The sequence below is a fragment of the Sparus aurata genome, chromosome 12, assembly GCF_900880675.1.
Source record: "Sparus aurata chromosome 12, fSpaAur1.1, whole genome shotgun sequence".
NCBI lineage: Eukaryota > Metazoa > Chordata > Actinopteri > Spariformes > Sparidae > Sparus > Sparus aurata.
The window spans coordinates 2827467-2853765 of NC_044198.1; the positions used below are offsets into that span (position 1 = coordinate 2827467).

General features: G+C 40.2%; 2 protein-coding genes across 5 annotated transcripts; one reads left to right on the forward strand and one right to left on the reverse strand.

The window, feature by feature from the left end:
- The first annotated feature begins 855 nt into the window (after window positions 1-855).
- macir (macrophage immunometabolism regulator) lies at window positions 856-5808 on the forward strand. Its single transcript, XM_030435643.1, has 2 exons — window positions 856-984; window positions 3123-5808. Exon 2 carries the CDS (start codon window positions 3126-3128, stop codon window positions 3777-3779), a length of 654 nt encoding a protein of 217 aa, XP_030291503.1. The 5' UTR covers window positions 856-984; window positions 3123-3125; the 3' UTR covers window positions 3780-5808.
- A 2531-nt stretch (window positions 5809-8339) lies between these two features.
- pdzph1 (PDZ and pleckstrin homology domains 1) lies at window positions 8340-26276 on the reverse strand. Of its 4 annotated transcripts, none has more exons than XM_030435633.1 (14): window positions 25156-26276; window positions 24666-24736; window positions 24496-24584; window positions 21097-23148; window positions 20845-21006; window positions 16958-17119; window positions 16691-16792; window positions 15294-15404; window positions 14827-15005; window positions 14590-14747; window positions 13838-13880; window positions 12558-12744; window positions 10823-10958; window positions 8340-9719 (listed from the first exon to the last, which is right to left on the reverse strand). In XM_030435633.1, exons 3-14 carry the CDS (start codon window positions 24554-24556, stop codon window positions 9620-9622), a joined length of 3453 nt encoding a protein of 1150 aa, XP_030291493.1. In that variant the 5' UTR covers window positions 24557-24584; window positions 24666-24736; window positions 25156-26276; the 3' UTR covers window positions 8340-9619. The 4 variants fall into 4 exon arrangements, with proteins under 4 accessions (XP_030291493.1, XP_030291492.1, XP_030291494.1 ...); XM_030435632.1 differs by having other exon boundaries at window positions 24666-24741; XM_030435634.1 differs by having other exon boundaries at window positions 24666-24767.
- Window positions 26277-26299: the final 23 nt, after the last annotated feature.

Consider the following 26299-nt stretch of genomic DNA (forward strand, 5'->3'; position numbering starts at 1 on the left):
AATGTGTAGGAGGCAAAAACTAGGTGTGAGCCAAACAGGAGAACTACCTATATTAGAGTTGCTGTATGTCTGTTTGAGGAAATGTGCTGGAATATGCAGTGTATGAGCACAATATCAAGACAAAATAATCTGTTATATTGTTTTAGAGGGACAGTTCTCGTCTTTTGATGTGTGGTTGTATGAGGTAGTTATCAGAGCACCTCAACATTAGTGTATTATGCTGAGGGGCTCTCCCCTGTGTGGAGCAGCAGTGCTCAGCACCAGCAGGAAGACATATTGTAGCCACCTAAAAGAAGGCCAGCCTACAATATATATTAGTTTAAGTGAACGCTATATTTTGAACATTTTTGCCATTTTACATTGCTGTCAGCAGCTCTTTCCTTTGGCACATCTCCTGAAATTATATAAGTGCACAGGCGCAGCTGTGCTTGCTGTGCACTGTATCATGTCACAGATGAGACAACAGTGTAAAGCAGCAAAAAGGTTTAAAAATATAGCTAAAACTGGTATATCATTTGAAGGTGACTCCATTGAAGGAGGCTAAGTTTCGCCCCGCGCCTTACCCTTAATAGTTACTGTTATGCACTGCTTTACACACCTGCTGTCCCTTTAAGTGCTTTCTAAGTGGACAAACAAGTTTGTTTCATTGTGTGTGTATGGATTTGGTCCACCATTATTCTTCATATTCTTATTCTTATTAATATATGTATTCTTATTGTTTTTATTATTACTAATGTATTATAATAATAATAACAATAATAATGATAATAATGATAATAATAATAATAATAATAATATTATTATTATTATTATCATATTTGATATAACCACAGAAAAACACTAAAGAATGTGTCATCGCTGCTCGGTGGACAGTAGACCGGAAGTAGGCTATTCCTTTGGCTGCTGTTGACGGAACACAGGCGTGAGAGGAGCCGGAGACGATATAACGGGAGGCTGAACATCGGATTCTCCGCAAACAAACAAGTTTGTATTTTGTGATGTTTTAATCCAGTCAGTTTCGTCATCGGTCAGATACCGAGAGATATTTGATGAGGATTAAACTGAGACGATGAGCTTCTCCCATCCTCACAGGCGGCTGTCAGATTCACCCCGGACTTGATCCTGACGATCTAAAGCGAGTCGTTGTTTTAAAATGATCAGAATTTCCGAAGGCTTGTACACTCATGTTAATATCGTGTTCGACGGGTTTGTCTCTTGAGGCTGTGCTGGCCTCACATTGATCAGCGGCCAAGATGGACCTGGCCTGTCGTTCCCTCTAACAGCCATCTTTTCTATGGGACGTTATCTTTCATGCAGCTTCAAATGAGTCGAAAGCTTATTAGCAGCTACATCGCTGACATCATGGTGTGTGTGTGTGTGTGTGAAGCCTGAGATGTAAAGCCTGTGCTTGCAGCGGTAGCGGCCCTTCTCTCCTCACTCTGTATGGCCCGGTTCAGCTGCGCCATGCGTCCATGCGCACTCTACTGCGGCTTCTAGTCGCTGTCGTCTGTGTGCTCTGCCATCCACACTGTGGTTTAAATATGACAGCATTTCAAATAAAGACAACGGTAAAATACTATAATAAATGTTTAGATAATATAACATTTAATTATTAAATCAACCCGCGCCCTGTTTAGTTTAGTAGCTTGTTATTTGATTTAATCTGTGGAGTTCATGTCATTGAACATAAAAAAAACTGCTGTCTGTTAGGCCCTGCGCAAGGTCCGCTGAGTCCACTGTCAGCACTGTGCTTCGGTAAATGATGACAGTGGTGCCTGACAGTTTCTGGTGCAGTTTTATGGAGGTTGTTCTTATGCACATGTGCACAACAACAAAATGACTAGGCCTATTAATTATTGAGTGCGTAGACGAATTAATTCAGGCTCAAGCCCCTTAAGGACAGAACCCTATAGTGACCCAGTTTATTATTATTATTATTATTATTATTATTATTATTATTATTATTATTGTTGTTACTATTGTTGTTATTATTGTTATTATTGTTGTTATGCCGTGGCTCAAATTGTCCTGAGCTGGGATGACCTAGAAACGTGTAACAATAACTGGAAGTTATGTGCTTTAATATGAGACCGGTTGGCTAGATGGCAGTGCTGTAATAAAGGCCCCACTCTACCATATTTGAAAAGCCACGCCCATCGCAAACTAAGCGTGATTGATACAAAATGTGACACAGAAGTGCAACTCTATGTATTCTGCACAAAATGCATCTTGGGACTATAAATGTCTACATCATCGATTATCTGCCATAGATAGTAAAATGACATTTCAGTTAAAGCATGGGCTATCCTGGTCACATCGGCCGCTGCACTATGCACTGTTCATTCATCTGTATGATACTATTTAAAAGTCATACTCCTGCTGCAGCTTCTTCCTTTATGCTGCTCTGAACAGTCATGCTGAGGTGTGGCTCCAGCAGACCTGGGAGTGGCTGACCACCTTGCCTGCCAGAGGTTACAAAAATAATATCATTATTTTTCTGATCAAACTGTCAAAGCAAAGTGTTGCCCTTTGAACTTTTACTGACAAAAAATGGATAAATAAAATCAAATGAAAGGAACAATAATTAATTCACGTTTTAATAATCTGTGCCAAATCTTTAAGGTCAAAGGCCATGTGACATTCTGGATGTCTTTTTTTCTCTTGACATGTAAAAAACAAACATGAATTCAAATATCAAATTGTTGTACCTCTCCTAGAGACATACCTTTGTAGCTGAGATAGAGGCCACGTTCACATTTTTACATATATGCCATAGCTAAGTGTAATCTGTATGCCTGTTCTTGATTTTTGACCAGCCTTCTGTATATATAATTTACTTTGTAGCCAGACGGTGTGAATCTATGTCTATCTTTGTAAGTGGACTGCTTTGGTTTTTCTTTGGTTTTCTTTATTGCTTCTTCAATGGAAATGGACTTAGCAGAATAAAAAAAGATAGTGATCATACTTTGTGAATTACTCATTAATCTTAAAGGGAAAATTAGAACTGACCCAGAAGTTTAGTAGGGAGGAGGTCTTCAGAAGTTATGGCAGTTTGTATTGTATAACTGCTGTATTACAAGAGTAATGCAAGGTGTGTTTTTTCTCTATCTTTTATCAATCAGGAGATGTCTATAAGGATGGAAATGGATATAAGTGGAGTGTCCAGGGCGCACGTCTCCATTCTTCCTGCAGCTGAGATCAAAGCTTCATTGAAACCAGAAGCAGAAAGACCTCGCTGTGCCAGCACCCCGTGTTCCCCCATCAGAGGTACTGTTGCGGGATACCAGATCCTCCACATGGACTCAAACTATCTAGTAGGATTCACCACTGGTGAGGAGCTGCTCAAGCTGGCCCACCAGTGGTCAGAGGGCACTCCAGAGAAGGGCTCTGTGGCAGAGGCCATGACTAGCACCATCCAGAGCACTGTTCCCAAGTCTGTGGACTTGGGTATCCACCGGTCTTCACGAATCTTTAAAGGCAAAAGTCGCTACTACCAACCGTATGACATTCCTGCTGCCAATGGGAGGAGACGGAGGCGTATGCCCAGCTCGAGTGACACCTTCCTTAGGTCCCTGACCCACTTGGAGCCAGGAAGGAGTCTGCATGCACCATTACCACTGTGTCTGCTTAAGGGGAAGAGGGCCCAGTCCAAGTCTCTGGACTACCTTAATCTGGACAAAATAAGTATCAAAGAGTCATCAGACACTGAGGTGTTACAGTACCAACTGCAGCATCTCACCCTGCGAGGGGAGCGCATGTTTACCAGAAACAAGACATGAAAGTCTGGTGGAAGGCCTTTTTTATGCGTCTTTCACCCCTTGGGGATTTAGGTGCTATTTCCAGCTTGGTTTCTTTCTACTCAGATTAGAAACAGATCTTAAAGAAGACAGTCTGATAAACTTGTTATATTATTAACTTGGGGTTTTACCTTGTACTGTACACATAATGTTGTGAAGAAAATCCTTAACTACTCCTCTAATGTTACGAGGGTATGGAGGTAAAAAAAAAAAAAAAAAGTGAACTGTAGGAATTTAGCAATAACTGGTGAACCTATTTATTGACAGTGACGTGTGTACTGGTATGGCGATGCACTGATATATCAGTTTACAGCTGATAAAAGCACACATACTGTATCGGCTTTAAAATGCACCACCGCTATCAGTCCAATAATAGTTTTGCTGCTTATCTGTGAGGAGATTTGTTGGTGGAAGTTTTGTCATGTTATGGCACTGCTTACAACTGTCACATTAGAAAGGTAATACATTTATTATCCTACTACATGTAATTTATTGATTTATTGCTTTTTTGTTGTATTCAGTCAATATGAATATGTTTTTCAACCAAACCATTTACCACAAGCTGGCCATGGGTAAAACAGCTTAGTGATACTTCATTCAAAGTCTGTTAATGACAGGATAGGTAGAGATGTGTGCATTAAGTCCATCTCAACAGAATACTCAAATGCCGTGTGTACATTCAAAGAGTTAAGTGTATCAATACCTCTGCCAATAATGGTGATACAATGATCCCTCACTATTTACAATCTATTAAAGTATTTTTTTGTGGCATTATAACCTTTTCTCAATAGCTGGTGTTAGAGGAGTCAGAGAGAAGGAGGAGGGATGATAGGCCTCCGACTTGACTTAAACAAAGGACCTCTTGATGACATTGTGAGTTCCTTATACCACTTGTCACCTGGACGCCCCAAATGATCCCTTCTTAATGTGACTGCGTTGTAGAAGGTGGAATCCATGTTCCAGTTGATTAACTGCTGTTTGAGCGAGGGCTGCTGATTTGCCCTCTCTTACAGATTGTTTGATGGGGAGAATCACTTCAATGCCAGAACTGACAGGATGAATAACCATCAGTTATCAACCTACATGCATATTGCATATTGTATTAAGATAGATTTGGGGGGGTTGGGAATGTATCAGTCTTCAAGTGCAGCAACTTTCAATCAGCTTGAATTCATGTTGGTATCACTAGGAACCAGTATGAAGAGGATTAGGGCCACTAATATTTAATAATACAGATTTTTCTCAGATTCAGATTTCTGACTTTAATCTCAGACTTCTGAAAGAGAAATCAGACCTCAGATCCCATTTTCATTTTTTTTAAGTGTCCCTTATCCTCTTTCATGGGTCAGTTTATATGGTCGCAGATAAGAAAACATTTAAACCACTCCTGCAGTGTCACCTACTTCAGATGGGGAATGAAATAATTCCCACACAACCCAGAAAGATAAAAAGAGTATCACTTCAGTCTTTTCTTGCATCTGTTTTTAGTCATTGTTGGCAGATAGGGTTGCGACTATATTGGGGTTAGAAAACCATACTGATGAACAGCATAGAGCTGTATGTTTTTGACTGCCTGTATGTTCCCCATCCACCTGGTAATGGGTGTGTAGTTTTCTGCACCTGATTGCACTGTTAGACATCTACTGCAGACTATCTTTTAAAATATCAGTACACTATGATATTGTCACCACAATTGCATAAGTTAAATGTTAACACTAAACTCTGGTTGCCTCATATAAACACTACAGTATTGTACATAAGCAAAGCCAAGTGAACACTTAAGTTCTATAAAAAGAATCTGTACATCCCTTGAGTTTTTGCACAACAAAAACTGCTTTGAAGAAAATAATAATTTCTTTGTCTCTCAGATCTTCTGTGTTTTTTATTACACTAAAGCAATAGGAAAGTATTTTTTCGTTTTCAACACTTGACGCCTATATGTTGATTTTTTTTATGTGACTGTCGCATCTTATAAACTGTTCAGTTAAAGAAAATGAAGCAATCTCAGTAACATTTCTGCAAACTGTGTTTTACTTTGAGCCCATTCATCCCAGTGATCCCAGGTCAGATCTACGGGGGGAGTCAGCGTTCATTTCTGTCTTACCTGGGAATTACCAGAGACAGAAATGTTTAACTGTTTACAATGAAATAAGGAAGTGCTTCATGTATGTGATAGCTGATCCGACAAATCCTCTTTGGTGGAGCAGGTGAAAGTACAAAGAAACCAGATCCAGGAAGTTGGAAGGGTGAAGACAACTATGGGAAAAAGGCATTCTGTCTTGAAGTGAATAATAATATCATGACTTTGGTTTTTAGGAATATTGGCAATCACGCAGATCAACACATACTTAATGTACATCTTCATCAGGTTCTGGCAAACACATATTCAGTCTGAAGTATATCCCAGCCATGGGTGGCATTCTGCAAACACATGAAAACTAATTAAAAAAGGATAACTCATAAAGTTGCTAAAAGTCTAGCATGGAAATTGAATATACAATAAAGCATATTACAACCATTTGTCCATTCCCCAAAATAAAATCAATTAGACACACTGTCAATTGATAGTGTTTCAATAAAGAAAAGACATGTGTGAACAAGTGAAAAGTTAGATATATAAGAGACTTGCAATTAAACAACAAATATCTATGTGCTTTTGTATCAAAAGAAGAAGCAATAATTAGATAAACATATCCTACTTCTACTACAAAGAATTGAAGCAACACTAGAGTCTATTTGAAATCAAAATTGGCTTGTAAAAGGGCTGGATAAGCACATCCAATCATTGCCATACAAAAGAAAATCATGTGAAGTGAGTGACATTAAGATATTAAAACATTAAAATACATGAATTATTCATAGTCATTAATCATTAAATGTACCTCACATCTCCTGAAACTACAGTTTGGTTCCTCAAATCTCTAAATTAAAAACTGAAAACCAAAATAGGCTCCAGTAGTACTGTACATACAGCACGTTTGCTGTCGATTGCCATTGTGCTAACCCTAGTACAATACTGTGAATATGTCGAATAATAAGTGCTGCATTGACACAATAATTGTTCAGAATAGGATACAATGCATATTTGTCTTTCCAGTCAGCTCATATTGGGCTAAACTCACAACCTGCTACCCAGAGTCATACTGAAACTGCAACATTGGTCGAGTTGCACCGATTTCATAGAAAATATTGGCTCACCTCCCTCTTCCTCTCAGTTCTCCATGATGTTCCACTTTTCCTCCCAACAGAGCAGTCACCTGAGGCCTCTTTCATGCTCTGACAGGTCACTGAAGTAATGCATCAGTTTTGAACAGGTGAGAATTGAGTGAAACTGACTGGTGCCTGGAAAGTGGCATTCTTCAGGCCAGTGTTTTTTCCGGTGAGCAAGTGTGTAAATTAATGTGATTTGCGTTTGGAGTTTTAGATTTGAGAGAAAACTCTATTGTACTTAGAGTTTGGAAGTCTGGAGTTTAGTTTTGGGCTTTGAGTTTTCAGCATGGTTCCAGTTTTTATGTGTAAGCAATGCAGAAAAACTAATGTATGTGTGTGTGTAGTGACAGAGCAGGACACCCTTGAGGTCATATATAACTACTCTAACTCTAGAGGTGGCTGGTAGGGTGTGTGTGTGTGTGTGTGTTTGCCAGACCCTGCTGAAGAACTGGAGTTGATATGTGTGTTAATATGTCTTCTGGCTGGGGACAAAGGGCTTTGTTACTGTTTTTCATGGTTGTCTACACTGCTCACTGACACAGGACTTCCTGGATTCATTTGGTTTTTGTTGGCTTAGATATTACATACTTTTTTTCACTTCATTATGCATAGGATGAAAGTCTTTCCTCTTTAGACAACGTACTTTTTTGAAAATACTTTACACGCTATACATTTTTTGAAGTCAATGTTTTCATAAAAAATGTGCGTATGTGATGTAATGATTCAAATCATCATTATCATCAACCACAAGCTCTCTAAGCTTGTTTCTGAGTGTGATATCTGGCAGTGAATGTTAGATATATTACCCTTAGCCACTGTTTTGAATCGTAAAGGATGGTTCACATTTCCAGGTATATTTTTAAAAAACACTCACGTGCTCACATGTGCACTAACAAAGTTATTGGGCAACATCACTCATTCTGCTCATGATCGCTGGGAGATGATCACTTTGTCACACATTTCTAATAAAAGTGATGGAAGACTCAATCCATAGTCCACACACTGAACAAACAGTTTTTTAAGTAATGGATATAGAATGAGTCTTGGTCAGAACAAGTGGGTATCATGTCTTTCTAATGTGAAATTCCTCTTCTTTTCCCCCTGCACACTGTTTCCTCTCTGGTCTGCTGGAGAGAGAGAGTAACACAAAGAGGGACACTGGTAGTAAAAAGACTGTCACCTTGGATGCTACTCTCTTCATCTCTCACTGCAGTAGTGTAGCTTTAGCTTTTGTGAAGTAGATTTTGTGTACCAGCACTTAGGTTGGAATCACACTTGGAAGACTTGGAAGGGATCTATCTTCACAGCCAGCTGCAAAGAATAATAATTACATAGAAATGAAGTTTATTGAGTCAGGATAAGATTCGATTTATTTGGCTAACACACTGATGCATTACTATCTGTTATGCAGTGAGTAAAAGCAGTATCAAAAGCATTATCGCACATTTATAGTCTGAATGAGTTTACAGTGTAGCAGGAAAACAGAATCAGTATAAAAGCATAGAAAAGTCAGTATTACATAACAAGAATTCAAAACAATTCCCAACAAAGCATGTATGAGATGCTCTCTCAGAACCACCATGAATATTAGAGGGCAATGAGTGCACAAGTTGATGGAGAAATCAATGACATCAGTATTTTTATTGTTGTTAGTCAAGTTTGGTTAATAATTTAAAATCATGCAGCACTGTTAGCACATTAAAGCTTGTTACATACCAAACATGTGACTCAAGTAATTTGGTCCAGTTCTCAATCAAGTCCCAAGTCCTTTTTTCACAAGCAAGTTAAGTCAATTCAAGTCAGTAGGTCCTTAGATCAGGTCAAGTCTAGTCTCAATTCAGTAAATCCTCATCCCAATACTGCAGTCTAATCTGCAGTTTCGAGTCTCAAAGAGTAGAAAAAATTATCGAATTTGAATGGTAATTATTGATATTTTGTTAAATACGTGTAATTAAACGAAAAAAAAAACAAAAAACAAGCTGTTATTGCTTGTTTTTTTCGTAATTTCTTCTCGGTCACTTTTACACAGAGAAATACTGACTGCCAGACTTAAAAAACCTACAAAACTAAACGTATAATATAAAATTAACACAGACAAGTCATTTGAGTTATCATGTCACTAACATCCAACAAACCCAAATGTCCCAAACAGTCCATGACATCGTTTCAGCCATTCGTTGCTCTTTTCGTCAATGAAATACACTCAGTAAAAAAACTCTCCATATCTGATATAAATGATGCTGTAGCAGCTATGCTAAAGTCTTTAGGAGCAGCCATTAGCATTTACAGACATTCACTTCTCAGACTGGCCATCACACTCACACCTAAACCACGCCTGCAGTTGCTAGAGGTTCCTCATAGGACACTGATTGGTCTGAACCACTGTGGTTCAACCACAAGTGCATAACCTGAAGCCTGGCAAGAAGGACTCATAAGATTGCCTTATCACCTGATCTTGTGAATCCAGTTGATTTGCAGAGTAAAAATCTTCCTGAGTGATATCGTCCTCTTTGACAAACTGACAGCACAGGGAACAGAGGGCAAACAGGAGATTCATCCAGTGATCCGCAGGGTGAGGTAGGCTGCTGTCAGTATTCACAGAGTACACTGCCTCACATTCTGGTCTCCTCTGGTGGTTGATCCAGGTAGTCTCGAAGGGCCTGATGTAAAGGCAGCCATTTCTTTATTGAAGCTTTGATAGCTATGATCCATCTGTAAAGAACATTGGAAACATCAACATGACAACAACTGCTATTATTGTCTTCAACTGGCATTTTCCTCAGTCACTGGAGTGAAATGTGTCCAACCAAATCAAATCCCACCCCTCCCTTCAGGCCTCCATCCAAAGTCGGTCCACTGAAACACATGCACCACCTGACTACACCAGCTTCCCCATAGCTCTGGCTGGAAAGCGGAGAGATGTGTGTGGATAGCTAGTTCACTATGTTTAACAAGCTCTCTTAGCTCTTTTAGTCTAATAAAAACATAGATCAACAACTCAACAAACAATCATATAAACACAAGCCATCACAAACAGATCTCAGTCTGAAAAGGCAACCCAGCACAGCAGGCGGTCCTTACTGATGCAGGTGTGTGCTTTGTGCCAAGTGGGTCAGCCAATCATTGTCAACCGTATCCAACTACCTCATGTCTCATTCACGTGTTAGAAATCACGCAACAATATGATCATCAACGTAAACGAACATAGCTAGTTGGGAAATTTAGCCATTCTTGTACTACTAACTTGCTTAGCCTGAGCAATATATCTGTGCTGAACTTAAGAAAACCAAGTCTTCAAAAAAACTTTTCAGTTTGATTAAACTTTGGAGCTCTCTGATCAAAGAATAAGTCAAAATTGAGGTATTGAGGTTCAATACCAAGCCTAAAACACAATGTGTAGGTAGATTTTAATTCCATTGTTTTCCATAACTTTGGGGGATACTTGGGGAAACCTTATTTATGTTTTTACCATGAAGTGGGCCATGTTCAATCTCATCAAATGGTAAAATGTGAACATCAGAAATGTAGTCAGAAGCTTCATAAGTACTGAGAGCTGAACATAGATGATTTTAAAAACAGGGCTTTCTCTCTTGTCACCTGGAAAATCAGATGTATTGAACCAATCGTGTTATTGCAAGAACATGACAGGTTTGTGCAAGGTGGCCACAAAGGACCACAACAGTGCAGGTCAGCCAAGTTATCCTACAGAATACAGAGTACAGTTAAAATGCAAGGGAAAAACCTTGCCCCACATTCTCACAAATTCTTAGAAACTAATGTCTAGAATAGATCCCAGATATAAATCCCTTCCTCACCGTTTGTTCTCATTAGGATTTTCAGCACAGAGGTAAAAAGTCTTGAACTCATCAGACGGAGGTTTCAGCTCAATTGTGGACTTCTTGGATCCATAGGGCTGCTCTCTCACCATGTACCCTTGAAGGTATATCCCACCTGAAGACATAGATGACAATGTGAACTAATCGTTTTTTAACAATCAATAAACTATATAACATAATATACTGTAACTTGGAGTTTTAGCATGTCTTCACTAATATTATCATGATGAAGGTTCAGTGAATAATTGGTTGAATATCTAAAGGATGGTGGCATGTGAGGCAGTTAGTAAGCATATATTTACAAAAATCAATGCAGTTTATGAGATCAAACATGAAATATATTGTTTCTGTACTGTATTCTATTGAGTAGATGTCCAAACAGTTATTAAATTCACATATCAAAATCACATTTTGTGTAAAGCAAAATGTCTAAACTTTTTGGGAATCAAAGTCGTGTTTGCAACTGGAAAATGCATTTCCTGCCAAACATTCAATGTGAATGCTTAAAGGCCTATTGCTGGAATTGTAGAAAATGCAATGCACTGCCTTACCAATAATCAGAATTTAACTGCTGATCTAACGGTTCAGTGTAGATGAGCTTTATGCTCTAACCACTTGGCCACTAAGCAGGACATCTATGTGTATGTCAGTATGTGTGTATAAAAGTTTAATAAAAGTCATAATGTATGAAACATGTGATTTCTTTTCCTCTTCATGGCTTTATTGTGATGGGACAAGTAAGAGAGGAAATGGAAAGCGAGAGTGGGGATGACATGCAGCTATTAGCAACAGGGTGGATTCAAATCATGGGCCAATGTGGTGAGGACACATAGACCCACAATCTACCAAATCAGCTTCTGGGGCACTTGTGAGATATTGATTATGTGAGTGTGTGTCAAACTGACAAAGAGAGTCTGAATGCTGCTGTAGTAGCAGTAGTAGTAGTAGTATTGGCAAAATAAAAACTGTAGCAGTGGAAATAGTGGTAGTAGCAGTATCCAAAGTAAAGCTTGTACTAATAGCCAGTGGCAGGATTTGAACTGGAAAGTTGTGATAATGAGCTATGAGAAACAAGAAAGCTTATATATATATTATTTAATAAGAAACATGAAAAAAATATTATATTGAAAAAGTGCATGTGGTGAAAACAAGTTGAGTAGCAGCACACTTGTCCTAACAGAGCTAAACAGTGATATTTGAATGGTAATGCAAAGCATAGCTGAAATGTGCCAAAAGACAAAGGAAACTGGAATAATGATAACAGCGATTCAAATATTTCTGTGTGAATGCTTCAGCACTAGACATTGTTCATTGTTCAACCATTCAAATTACAAACAGAATTTCATCTATGGTTATTATGGGATATGGAATGAGTTGCTCAGCTATCCCACTTAAATTATGTGGATTATGTTCATATATGATTTGATATTGAACTGTATTTTATCCAATTATTAAGCTTTGTTCACTATGTTCAAATTATTACTTTATGGATATTGCTATTAATTGCATTTCAGTTATCAGTAATCAATTTCAAAGTCAATTCAGCAGCAGCAAAATTGGCAATTTTTCATATTAGAATTACCATTAAAGAATATCATGCCAGTAAGTCCTTTGAATTGTTGTCTAATTTATGATACCGCACACCCACAAAAAAAACCAAACACACATACAAAAAAAGATTTATCTTAGCCAATGAAACAAGACGTATACATACCATATGCATGAGTTGCACGGATACCGCTGTACAAGAAGAGGCAACCATCCTTCAGAATGCAGTAGTGTTGTACCCACATCTCCTTGTTTTTGTCCATTTTATGAAGCAATCCGAGACACTCTGGGTTTTTCACAGCCAGTGGGGGCAGGTTAGAGTTGTGTCTAGTGACATCCACCCACACGTGGTTCTGAAACATGAGAGTTAATTGGAGAAAAAAAAAGGAGAAAATTAGTGTAAGCCCTGAGGGCTACATATGACAGGTGGTAACCAACAATCTGACACATAATGCTCTACCAGTTGAGCTATCAGGGAAACCAATGTGCATTTTTTTTCAGAAATGTTGCTCTATCATGGCCCTTTGTTTTTCTAACAGATTAGATTAGATTTAACTTTGTGTCATTCCACAATGTACAGGTACTGAGACAACAAAATGCAGCTTAGCATCAAACCAGAAGTCCAAAAAGCAGTGAAAAGAGGAGTAATGTACTGAAGGTGAAATCCCCATGCTGAAATTTCTGTCAGAAAGTATTTTTATGCTGCTGTAATTGGTTATTCCACTGTAAACTACTACATGAGGTAACCAATCATAGCAGAGTGTCCCTCCCCTGTCCTCTTGGCCCAGCAAGTAGGCTGACCCTAAGTAACAATTTAGCAAAAGAGATTTTTTTTCTAGTCCCTCTTGAGACACTAATGCCTTCTAGCACACACACATAAACACAAACACAGAAGCTTAGCTAGCTCAGTCTTGTTAAAACTAAGATATCTGATGAAAAAATAAAAGACCATCTAACATCAAGGCAGAGACAGAGTTTCGGTGTGATCCAAACATTTCCGACCACTCCAAAGCATAATCTTCAAAAGTCAATTTATTTATTTATTTATTTATTCATTTTTCAAATAAATCATTGAAGGAAATATTCTGCTTCAATCCATGCTTGTTGGTGTTTGCTCTCCATACTACACTCTCACTACACACAAGGAAGGCACACACCTGCATTAATGGGGCTGTCTAGCAGCTAATATCTAATAGCACCATAAATAATACCAATTAAAGAAAGTTGTTTTTGGTAAAAAATTAATGAAATTAAGTGAATTGAATAGACTTTGATATAAACAATATGAGCAAGTGCAACAGTAAAATTAGGCAGTGCAAGTACATGTGTATATATAGTGCAGGTGCAACAGCTAGGGGATAAGAGTAGAGTGTACAGTATTATAATCTATAACAACACAGATTTTGAAACTTCAAGCACTCATGCATCGACAGACTTTGATGTTACCTGTGTGATGGGATGAATAGCTCTCTCCATCGCTTCCAGCCACCTAGAATCACAAAGAAAATGACTGTTGATGTTTGAAACTCAACCGGGACAAAAGTGCACATGATTGAGATTTCTATATGAATGTAACTTTTTAAAACAACAACTTTTCCTTTAGCAAAGCATAAGAAATACATTTATGTTCATGTTTTCGCCTTTGTACGTTGGTTGGTTGGTTTATCAGCAAAATTACACAAAAACACTGAACTGATTTCCATGAAACTGAAGGATGGGTCTCGGCCCATAATTGACCCATTAACTTTTGGTGCAGATTTGAACAAAGGGATGAATCCAGGACTTTTTTCCCATTTTCTATCATATTGTGAGATAGGACATTATTACACATTTTCATTGATTTCTGTGGGAATCATAATGGATCTTGATGAAAAAGATCAGGTGCATTTAGGTGGCTTGTATCCATGAGTAACTGTGACTTGATGCAAATCCTAGATCTGGTGAGCTTAAACTATGGTTAAGCAGTTATTGGTGGTGTATTGGTTTAGGCTTGACTAAATTAAAGATGACTGCTGGGGCTTGGTGGAGGTATGTGCTCTACTGAGCACTGTCGTAGTCACAGACCTTTTCTACTTTTTTTATTTGAGTGTTTCCATTGAGCTTTTTGTGCAAATTCAATTACATGTAAAACAGATCGAACTGATACAACAAATATTTAGAATTATCTCTTGTTCAGAAAGTTCTTATCTGTACTTTACCTTTTCATCTCCTGGTTGGAGGTGGCACAGAAGAAGTACACTCGATTACCAGACTGAGGGCGGCACTTGAACACAAAGGGTTTTCCCAGGGAGATATCTGTTCCCACCTCAGCCCCTTCCAACTTTACTGCTGACAAAGCCTGTCTCTTGCCTTCATCCTGCAATGAACATTAATTAATGTCAAAAGGACACTGTTTTCAGATACCAGAATACATAATGATGATGACTGCTTCTCACCCGTTTGTGTCTGTAGTAATAAAGACAGCAGTCATGTGTGAGGACAAACCATCTCTTCCTCCAGCCTTTAATCAGACCAGACTGGGTACGCTTGTGAAGATAACCACGACATGCAGGTCTGGGGGTATTAGGACCACAAGCAATGTCGGACCCAACGGTCATTGTTAGAAGATCTGGACCTAAGACATCAACAACATTACATTATCAATAACATCTATTTAAGTATTCTGAAACAATCAATTTTCTAATTTGACAAAATTGTCTAAAAACTAAGCTAATAGATTTGAAACATTATTATTAGCCATACAATTGATATGTCACCTAAAACCCCAGCAACATGTTCCTAACCTTAGCTAAGCAGTCTGGTAGTCTCTGAGTGCTGAAACATTGGCATTACTCTACTTATGGATATAGACCATGAGTGTGTGGCATGATTAGACCCATTATCAGGCTTGGAACCAGCATACCTTGCCTGGCCAAATGGGCAGCCTCAGAATGAGGAATGCTGGTGACATCGGTTCCGTTGACAGCTAAGACATAGTCTCCTACCATCAACCCTGCTTCCTCAGCAGCCCCATCTGAAATGATATAAAAACATTTAGCCTACAGAGGAGACAAAATGACACAAATCACATCAGCTAAACAAGCACACACAATCCTTAGTGAACACGTTCTCTCAGCTGGTTGGCTGGCAACTTTGCAGTGATGACAAGAACAGGAAGCCACAGCTCCCAGTTGGTCTCAAACTCATTGGTGAGCCTCTCTGTGTGGAGTTCACATGTTGTGTGTCTGCCCTGTTTGCTTTTTGTCTTAAATGAGCACATGCACGTTTTATGATGATACTATGTTGATGAAGCTGCTTTACACTAGCTGTATATATTATGTACACTACGATAAGAAATACAGGTGGCTTGTGTGTAGAGCAGAGCATGTACAGTATGTATACACTTAGTTGTGCCCTTTGGATTTCTTGTATTTATTATATTTAAATTCATCATTAATCTTTTTAATTCAATCTCTTTAAATTTTCTTTTTTGACTTTCAATACTTATCTATGACCAAAAATATCTGCCATACAGAGGACATTCTCACTGAATGTGTGAACACACATAATAGACCAGTTACTTTCAATCATTAATCCATGTTTGTATAGTTGTTTCCATAGCACACCTGATATGGATGGTGAAAGAGAGATGAACTACAAGCCATCAGAGCATTTCTCCCCATGTGTATGTCATGCACTCTAACTATATGTTTGGAAAGATGCTTGTGTTTCAGCTCGTACATGCTAAAGACATGTCTCACCTTTAAACACTGCTCGAAGACCCTAAAAAGCATAGATGGTTTGAACTTGGATAACACTCCCATATCTTACCTACAGGTGATTGCTCTTCACTACCGTATCTGTAATTGTTGCCCTGATCTCTTCTGATGGAAAGCTTTTTGTTCAAACATCTCTCATCTCACATTTGCATTCACCCATCTTTGTGCTGTAGTTGTGTTAAATATTATGCAAACTATGTTTTCATAGGGATAGTTGGGTAAAAAGTTAGGAGCCCATCTAAAAAGACCAAATATGCCAGTACTTCTGCAATTACTGCATTTCTGCATTTATTACCATGTACATGTGGCAGCTAACAATACAGACAAATTGTATAATGTAGTGTCAAGGTCTGAATACATCTGCTCTCACTTGAAAGAAGACAAATGTACACAACAAAGGTATGCAGGGTAGGGCCAGCTGTAGTTTAAAATCCAGATTTTCGCCATTTTCAAAGTAGTGCAAATACCTGAATGGCAGCAATCTAGAAATACGAAATCACTTAGTTCAGACAATACCTAGATGTGTCAGGAATTCACTTACTTGTGTCAACCTCTGTAACCACAATGGGTTTAGAAAACTGTATTCGAAAGCCCCAAGGATAATCTCCTGTCCCTTTGCTGATCTTGACAGTCCTCTCACGAACTGAAAAAGAGGGGACAGTTTGATTAAGTGAAGGAAGATACTTATGTACAAGTTTGCTTAGTAAGTGTAAGAAGCAAGTATTCCGTCCGCATGCATATCTTAAAGCAAATGTTAATTTTCCATTGAAGAATTCTTAGATTCAATATTATTCCCCAACCATCTTACTTGAGACGGCTCGGGCTCTGGTGTTGAGGCTGGGAGGAATGGCCCCTGAGCCTAAATCATCTCCTTGGTAAATCCATGCTGAAGAATGGAAAGTCTCTGTATAAAAGCCCCCGTCTTCATTGTCTCCAACTGTCATGTCCATAGAGCGAGTCTCCTCTGACACTAGACAATAATACAGGAGAGTATACACAAATCATTATGGAGTAAATATAATACAAAGACCCTTTTTCACCCCCATTATGAATGATCAGCAAGATAGAATGTGTGCTCAAAGTCAGTGCGTTTAGATGCACACTAATTTCAATTTCATGTAACTTGGACGGAGGATGGATCTCAGCTCAGAATAGACCCCATTCACTTTTGGTGCTCTATCTACACTCGGCGCAAGTGTCATTGCTAGTTTCAGACTGATGGCGTTATCATTTTACACCCAGCTCCCACATTGTGTTAATAAGAAGTGCACCTGCACACACCTGTGCGTCCCTGGACGTGTGGTCTGGTGAACTGATGGGGGGGTTGCTATCTTGAGGCAGCAGAAAGTTACAGAACCATGAGACTGTTATGCCATTATGGGCCGTATTATTGGTGAGCCGTCCCAGAGTGAACGGATAATCCGGAGGCGCGGAGCGAGGGTGTGTCGGTCTGACAGTCTGATAACTACACAGGTCCTTCACTCAACTAAATACAGAGAAATGTCCCACAAAGCAACGTTACAGGACCGAACAAAAGTAACATAGTAACTGTAACTGTCTTTGGCAACTTATATGAGAAAAAAAAAACACCACAGCTGTACTTCGAGAAGCGTCTGTCCTCCTGTCTGTCCTCCTTGTCTGTCCTACCAACTCTTCTTCACATGTCTGCCCGAAAAACAGCGTTTGTCACCGGCAAAAACTTTAACTCACCGAGTGTTTGTGATGAAAATAAATCACTGCGACAGTCAGCCCTCCCGACCGAGACTTCAGGGAACTTTCCCCCAGAAAACAGCCCCCGTCCCACCAGTGACAGAGTCAGACAGCGTCCTGTTTACTAATGGTGATTATGTAATTATGTCATTTAGCGCCAAAAGCTTAACTCCGTCACTTTCCAGGATGTTTGTATGCTCTCAATCACTACACATTATAACAGCATTCATATGATTATAAACTGTCAGCAGGTTTAGATTGACAGGGGGAACACCTTGGAAACACTGACGTCATCAACATGACGTGTACCGTCACTGCTCTTTAGGAGCCGCAGCGCTGGCTTTCTGTGTGAATTACACACGTGAAGGCGAAGATGCTTTGCTCTGTGTGAATCAGCATCGACGGAGAATTGGCGAACGACCGCTCCGGAGATAATGCAGAGACGCTGTGTAAAAAGGGCTAGTGAAACACTGTTAGATGGGTACCGATAACCAAACTTTGAGTTAACCAACAAACAGAAAATATCCCAATGTCTATGCCAGTCTTATAGTTATCAACGGCTTATTCTGGTCATTCAAAGTACAGTCAACATGATGCATAATATGCCAAGATGGTTATAATGTCCCACAACATTTTTATGAAGTACTGCATTATTTTGTTTCCTTGATAAAATAAACCTGTCAGTAAGTATCATTTGGTTGGTTTGCTATCAGTTGGTCATTGGTACCAAACCAACAGTCTTTCAATGGCACAACAGTCTCTAGTGGCACGTACCATCATGTGTTGGTGGAATACCAGCAGAATAACCAGAGTCAGGAGTTTTGATAAATCAAATAAGTTCATCAGCTATTCCTCCTGTGCAAATGCGCATGTTAATGTACAGATACACATAAAGTTTCTGATGCTGGAGGATCAATGCAGGTGATGTCATTAATATTTTCCCAATTAAGGACGTATTTCTCCTCTCTCATCCCTCCCGTTATTGGTCAGGATCATACTTATGACCCGTCCTGTCTGATCCACCAACTGAGAATCGGCACACATAGAGGGAGGCTGCAGTGCTCCTCATCCTACTCAGTTTCATATCAGTTTATTTTTTCATATACAGTCAAACAGAGTTGTTGATGGGACAGCTGACTGTGAAATGGTGGGGCAAGGATCACATCCCTTTCCCTCAGCCAAGACAAGCGCCACTGTTATATGTGTCAGGTTCTGGCACACCTGGCTTTTAACGGGAATGGGAGACGACACTCCGATTGGTTTGATTTATGTTCTGTTAAAGCACATTCATGACTAATCTAGAGTCTGAATAACACCTCAAAGTTGATTTGGACACGCCCTAAACGCAAAGGTGCTTTGCTCTTACGACCAAGCCTTAGACTCTAAATGGCTCTTTTTTAGGTAGCGATAAAGGAATGGATCAAGACAGTTCAATCCATCCATCCATTTTCGTCCGCTTATCCGGGGCCGGGTCGCGGGGGGAGCTGCCTGAGCAGGGACACCCAGACTTCCCTCTCCCCGGACACTGCCTCCAGCTCTTCCGGGAGGATCCCAAGGCGTTCCCAGGCCAGCTGAGTGACATAGTCACACCAGCGTGTCCTGGGTCTTCCTCGGGGTCTCCTCCCGGGGGGACATGCCAGGAACACCTCCCGAGGGAGGCTTCCGGGGGCATCCGAAACAGATGCCCGAGCCACCTCAGCTGGCTCATCTCCATGTGGAGGGAGCAAGCCACCTTTTTCCGGTCGAAAACCATGGCCTCAGATTTGGAGGTGCTGATTCTCATCCCAGCCGCTTCACACTCGGCTGCAAACCGCCCCAGGACATGTTGGAGGTCCTGGCTCGAAGGAGCCAACAAGACCACATCATCCGCGAAAAGCAGAGATGAGATCCAGTGGCTCCCGAACCAGATCCCCTCCGGCCCATGGCTGCGCCTAGAAATTATCTCCATAAAAATAATGAACAGAACCAGTGACAAAGGGCAGCCCTGCCAGACTCCAACATGTACTGGGAACAGGTCAGACTTACTGCCGGCAATGCGAACCAAGCTCCTGCTCCTGTCGTACAAGGACCGTACAGCCGGCGCCTCAGGAGAGGGAAGCAGACCTCCACCAACACTGTTTACAGTGGAGGTGGGGAGCTGTTGACCTCAACTGGGGACATCATCGGGCGGTGGAAGGAATACTTCGAGGATCTCCTCAACCCCACTGACACGCCTTCCATAGAGGAAGCAGAGGCTGGGGACTCAGAGGTTGACCCATCCATCACCCAAGCCGAAGTCACTGAGGTAGTCCAGAAGCTCCTCAGTGGCAAAGCACCGGGGGTGGATGAGATCCGCCCTGAGTACCTCAAGTCTCTGGATGTTGTAGGGTTGTCTTGGCTGACACGTCTCTGCAGCATCACGTGGCAGTCGGGGACAGTGCCTCTGGACTGGCAGACCGGGGTGGTGGTCCCCCTATTTAATAAAGGGGGACCGGGGGGTGTGTTCCAACTATCGGGGGATCACACTCCTCAGCCTCCCTGGGAAAGTCTATTCCAGGGTACTGGAGAGGAGAATTCAGCCCATAGTCGAACCTCGGATCCAGGAGGAACAATGCGGTTTTCGTCCTGGCCGTAGAACACTGGACCAGCTCTATACCCTCCGCAGGGTGCTCGAGGGTTCATGGGAGTTTGCCCAACCAGTCCACATGTGTTTTGTGGACTTGGAGAAAGCATTCGACCATGTCCCTCGTGGCATTCTGTGGGAGGTGCTCCGGGAGTACGGGGTCGGAGGCCCTCTGTTAAGGGCTGTACGGTTCTTGTACGACAGTTCAATCTATTTATTTATTCATTTATTCAACATGTTTGATATTGAATTAAAGAGGACTGTTGGGCTTTAGTTCAAGTATGTGTTTCAGGTATGTGCTGACTAGAATGGCACTGAGATCCATTCTAGTCTTAAAACTACCTCCCCTGTGTTTGTGTCCTGCATGAATGGTCTAAAGTTACCTGATTCCTCTGTGACGTCACTGGTTATTGAGCTTCCACCAGCCGAGCTCCACTGCTTGCTATCCTTGAAGAGCTTTCGCCTCTTAGCCCAGTGGTCAGGGCCACTGCTCTCCAGGTCTTTATGAAGCACAGGCTTCAGATGCTCTTTGGCTTCTAAGGAAGCTGGTAATGATAATGCAAAATCACAATAGGTGAGTTTATGAAGAATATTAAGTTGTCACCATTTATTTGTTCAACATAACTGTAACTTACATCTGGATACAGTCTGTTTATCCGCCTTGTAATTCTTACTGAGCTGCTCTTTTGAGCTGACTTCTGTGCCTGTAGAATCTTTAGGAGGACATGGTGCAGTCACTGTAGGTTTGTCTGAATCATCTGTACCCCTTCTTGCTGTGTTCAACTGCTCTTTTGTAACATTATTTGTGTTGAGTGAATTAACATTGTTGTCCTGCGAAGGGGACATGCAGGGATCATCCAAAGCACTGTGTTTTTCCATACAACTACCCAGCAAAGATCTTGAATCCATCGGCAGAAATCTTTCCTCAAGTGCACCAACAGTCAGGGTCATGACTGAGGGCTCGCTGTGTTTGTGTAAAACTGAGACTAAATCTTCTTGGTTTGCATTTTTGACCTTATTGTTGTGGAATGACATTACTGGGTGGTTCTGTAGCATCTGTTCCTCTGAGCCACTGCAAGAAGGAGGGATGACTTGTATAGCAAGGGCACTTCGACAGAGCTGCTCTGCAGGGGGCTCTGGGCTGTGATATTCTACTTCCCCCATTTCTTGCTCATATCCACTGTCTGCAACTTCAGTTTGATCAACTTTATATCCACAATAATCTGTGTCAAAAACCCCCATGGCTTCACACAAGCTCTGTTTTACGCCTATGTCCTGTTGTCTGAAATCGTTATGACGGCATCTGATGCTGCTTTGTCTTTGACATTGTTCATTTACAGTGAACAGGTGATCAGGATTATCCTTAGAGGCGGTTGTATAGTATGGACTGAGCAATGATTGCTTTCCTTCACTCATAAAGGGTACTAGAAAATCCTCTTGCATTGATCCAAGACTCTCTGACATCCCAGGAAATGTTTGCCGTCTTTTTTTGGGTAACAAACATACTCTCTGTTCAACAGTGGCAATACTGTTGTTTCTAATCCAGGATTTTTTCTTTTGATGGTTGATGAAGTCTTTGGTGAGGCTGGACCCATTCATAGACAAGGAGGGTCTCATGATGATGGGCTCATAGTTGACAGATTCTGATGACTGATCCAATGAAGGTGACAGATCTGCTCTCTCATCAGCTTCTTCAGAAAAAGGGCATACAGATTCTTCTGTACAGGCTATATCAGGTGTTAGATAAAAGTCCTTTTGCCATTGGTCAGCAAGTCCACAAGCGCCAATCCTACAGGAAGCCAGGTCATGTGTTAGGTCCTCCAAAGAGTTATATTCAATGTCTGCAAACTCTTGGGGTGGAGGAATATCCCAGAACTGATCAGTACTGAAGGATTTGTGAAAATGGTTCCTCTTTACTGGAGGTTTGATATCTAATAATGGATTTTTATTCAACATCAAGTCTGCTGAATTGTGATTTTGTTGTTTGTGATCACTGCAGTATTGAGAGTAGTTTGGATCATCCCATGTTTTTGTTGGACTGACAGATCTTGAATAACTCTGAGCCTCTGCATGCTCATTAGTGCTGCCAAATGTAAATCTGTCATTTGTGTTTTGATTTCCATTGGGACTGGTGACATTTTGTGCAGGCTGCTCAGTTGACTCATTGCTCAGTATCAAGTTCCTCTCATATTTGCTCGTAAAAAATGACTCAGCACATTCCCCCTCATTCATGAAAACAAATGTGGTCTTTCTGCTGGAGGTATTTAGCTGTGAAATTTCTTGAATTTCAAGTTTCACGTGTGATCCGGAGCAGTTAATATTCATGATGTTAGTAACTGGTGTTGATGAGTGGTTTGGATTTTCAGATAAGGGTTCATGTGACTGCTGAAACACGAGCTTTGGGAGTGAATCCCCCCCATCATCGACAGACACCAGCGTTACTATCTTCATTCCTTTCTCTTTGTTCTCTGTTGTTTTGGTATAAATACTCCGTTGGTTTGAAAATGAATGCACTTGATAATCTTGTTTAAATTTTTTCTCCTTGGGTGGACCATGGCTGTATTGCTTCTCATCTTCAGATCCCGACAGAACAGTTTCCTTTTGAAGAGAGTCTGTTTCACCCTTTTCAACAATATCATCTTTGTAGCTTTTGTTGTGCCTTTGAAAGTAGCATGGTGAGACGCTCTCTGAAAGTAACAAAACAACATCCTTTAAGTATGTAGTAATCAATCAAGTAATCAGTAATGGATTAACTTAAAAAATATATTTTTATGTAAATCTTTAGATGTAAATGTATGCATTTAGATTTAGATTAGCATTTAGCAACAGGACTGAAGACAACATGAGATCATATAGATTTTCATCAAAAAGTTTTTAGAATTAAAACAAATTTAACAGATCACAATATATATTTAGATGGCAACATTGCCATATAGCATTACCATCACCCACTCTTTACTTATCCTTACTTAACAAAACAAAACACAGATAAACAGTTCAGACTGCAATACACAATGTTGACCAATCAAACACTTTCAAATGTGCATTCCTGTTCAACGCGTTCTCACTCCCAACTCATTAAATACTGCAACTTGGCCAGTGGCCTTACAGGCTGGCCACACGAGATGCTTGAGCAGCACGTGTGTGTGGCATTACCTCTAGCTTTTCAGTCTGGCATCCACAGATCAGCCACACTGGCTGCACTGCACCTGCGTGGCAAGTGAGTTTGCAGTGTGGCATCACCTAGCGATTCAGAGACTAGCCTATTTTTTACCACAACACGTGTGGTTCTTAGCTAAAAAAAGACCTGTAGACAGTTGTATCGACACGATAGCAGCGTTTTACTGCGGTTTTAATGTCTGTATGAGAATACGTCACAGACATGAAAAGAATACACACAACAGGTTAAGGGCATTTTTTTCACTCTGCACGCTCTTTTTTTTCTCTGCCACCCTCCCTCGCATTCCCACTCCTGCTCTCTGGCTCTTTCAGTGGGGTGAAGGAAAATCACGTCATCATATTCATTGATAATAATCAATGGCAAACTCCATGTAAACAGATTAGGCAGGCAGGAGCCAGGCTGCAGCAGAAACAAAGCATATGTGAACACAACGCAGCTGCCAAGCAGCCTGTGTGTCTAGCCTGTTGAACTTCAAATTATGAAGCTCTAGTTACACTTCTAGGGTCAGTTTTGCACTTGTGGGGCTGCACAGTCAGGTTAAAAATAATACTTCTCACTTTCCCCCGATCGTCTTAATAATTATGTCTTGCTTTCGAAGCATAAAAACACATTATTTTCAGTCTATAATTAGCACTGGTGCTCTTAATGCATATTGTATCACTTAAAATGATATGGTCATATTTACAATGATATTGAAAGGGATAACTTATGTTTCTGTCCCCCTGTAATTTCCATCCATGCTGAAGAAGTCCAAATAGTGGCAAACTGACTGCAGGTGTGGTAAAAATGTGACTCAGCTAATCACAAGATTAACCTGACTGCACCCTCCCCTCCACCCAAAGCTTCAACTCACGTTTACTGCTGCTGGAGCTCTTCCTCCTCTTGCTGTTTCTCCTCCTTCCCCTCTTGCTCATTCTTAAATCTAGCACAGCTTCACATTAACTGCAAGACAGGTCAAATACATTTATGATGGAAGTAAACAGAAAGAAGGATGGGAACATGAGGCAATGTGAGAAAGCTTACTGTCTTTGCTTCGGATAAACTGGAATGAGTGTCTGTTTGTTTGGCAGCCATCTTCTATCTGGGCATTTCCACTGCACTGACCAAAAATAAATATTGGAGTTACTGAAAGGTATAAATGACAAACAGCTAACAACATGTTTCAAACACATTTTGTGCACAAAGCTGAATGACAGTCATCCAAACTAACACCAGCGTGTTGGCATGTCCACCTGTTCTGTCCAGAAGATCAAACAGATCCCTGATTAATCACTTAGTCTAAAGTAAAGGAGTCATTCTGTCTGAATGACTTCTGCTTATAAATAGGTCAAACTGAAAAGTATCTTGATGTCCAGCAATTACAACATTTATAAAAGTTCAATCAATACAGTTCAGACAAAAACACTTAGAAAGCGGATGATTTCCACATAATAAGAGAAGAAGTACATGATCAATTTATTTACATAAATCTGACAAAGCTGTTAAATAAAATAAAAATAAACAGCATGTTTACCTTTCGGTGTTGAGTCCTGACAAGTGCTATCAAACCTTTAAAGCATCAGATATGAAGAATACAGGCAGACGATGTGTGAGCAGCTGCTGCGTGTCCACACTGTCTGCAGACTGCTCCACTTCTTGTTTCTATTCTCAACGTAAAGCAGCTTATTACGTTTAATCTCATGAGCCAGTGGTGATGTCAGTGTGAGGCTTGTTTATTCAGTGGCCATACTTTGCCGTGGCAATTTAACAAATGCTGTAGCTGTACTGTATGTTTAAGTGTGTTCAGTGCAGTGTTCATTTTGACAGTTACTTTAGATTGACCCAAAATGCATTTTAGTTTTAGTCACAGTTAGTCAAAATGTTTTCTGTCTTTAAACTCATTCAGTTAGGCTAATAAGCCTCTGCATGACCTGCAGCTTAATGTTTTCTACATTTCTTCTTCTGTTGTGTAGCTAATCTATATTAACACTGAAGTCACGCTAGTGCTGAATCAATTACTTGATGAATATGCTTAGCTGACTTTCTCTCTAAGAAATCGTGCACAAATCTCTTCTAAAAAAACCGTCTGTGTCATCTTAGAAAGAACACTGTGACTATACAATAACTGCAATGCCATGTTGAGCCGGTAGGCTTTTCCTGGTGAGTAAAAACGGGTGAAGCATAATTCAAGCTGCTCGGGAAAATATATGATTAAATAAAATGAAGTCTGCTTTCGTCATTTGAATAGAAGACAAAAATAGGATCAAGGACTATTGCCCACTGAATGCACATCTCCTGTTAGTCAACACTGCTAAACTCACCGACTTGACGTAATTAGTTGCTTAAGTCTGTTGCTTTTTCCTCATGTGAAACTTTTTATGTGGCTGTGTTGGCCAGGACTCACTTGTAAAAAAGATCTAGAATTTCAATGGGAGTATTCCTGTTAAATTAAATGTAAAACAAGCTTTTAGGCATATTTTAAAACAAACAGCCTAATCAATAAAAGAGTACACTGTGTATTTCCATTTCCTGTGTTGTAGCTGCTGTCCAGATCAAGAAACATAATAACTTGAAAACTGACTTTTTCTGTTAATGATATTTTATGTAAGACAATTAAGGAACTAAATCATTGAAAAGTAAATTAAAAAATGTGTTTTTTTTATTTCCGATTTTCATCT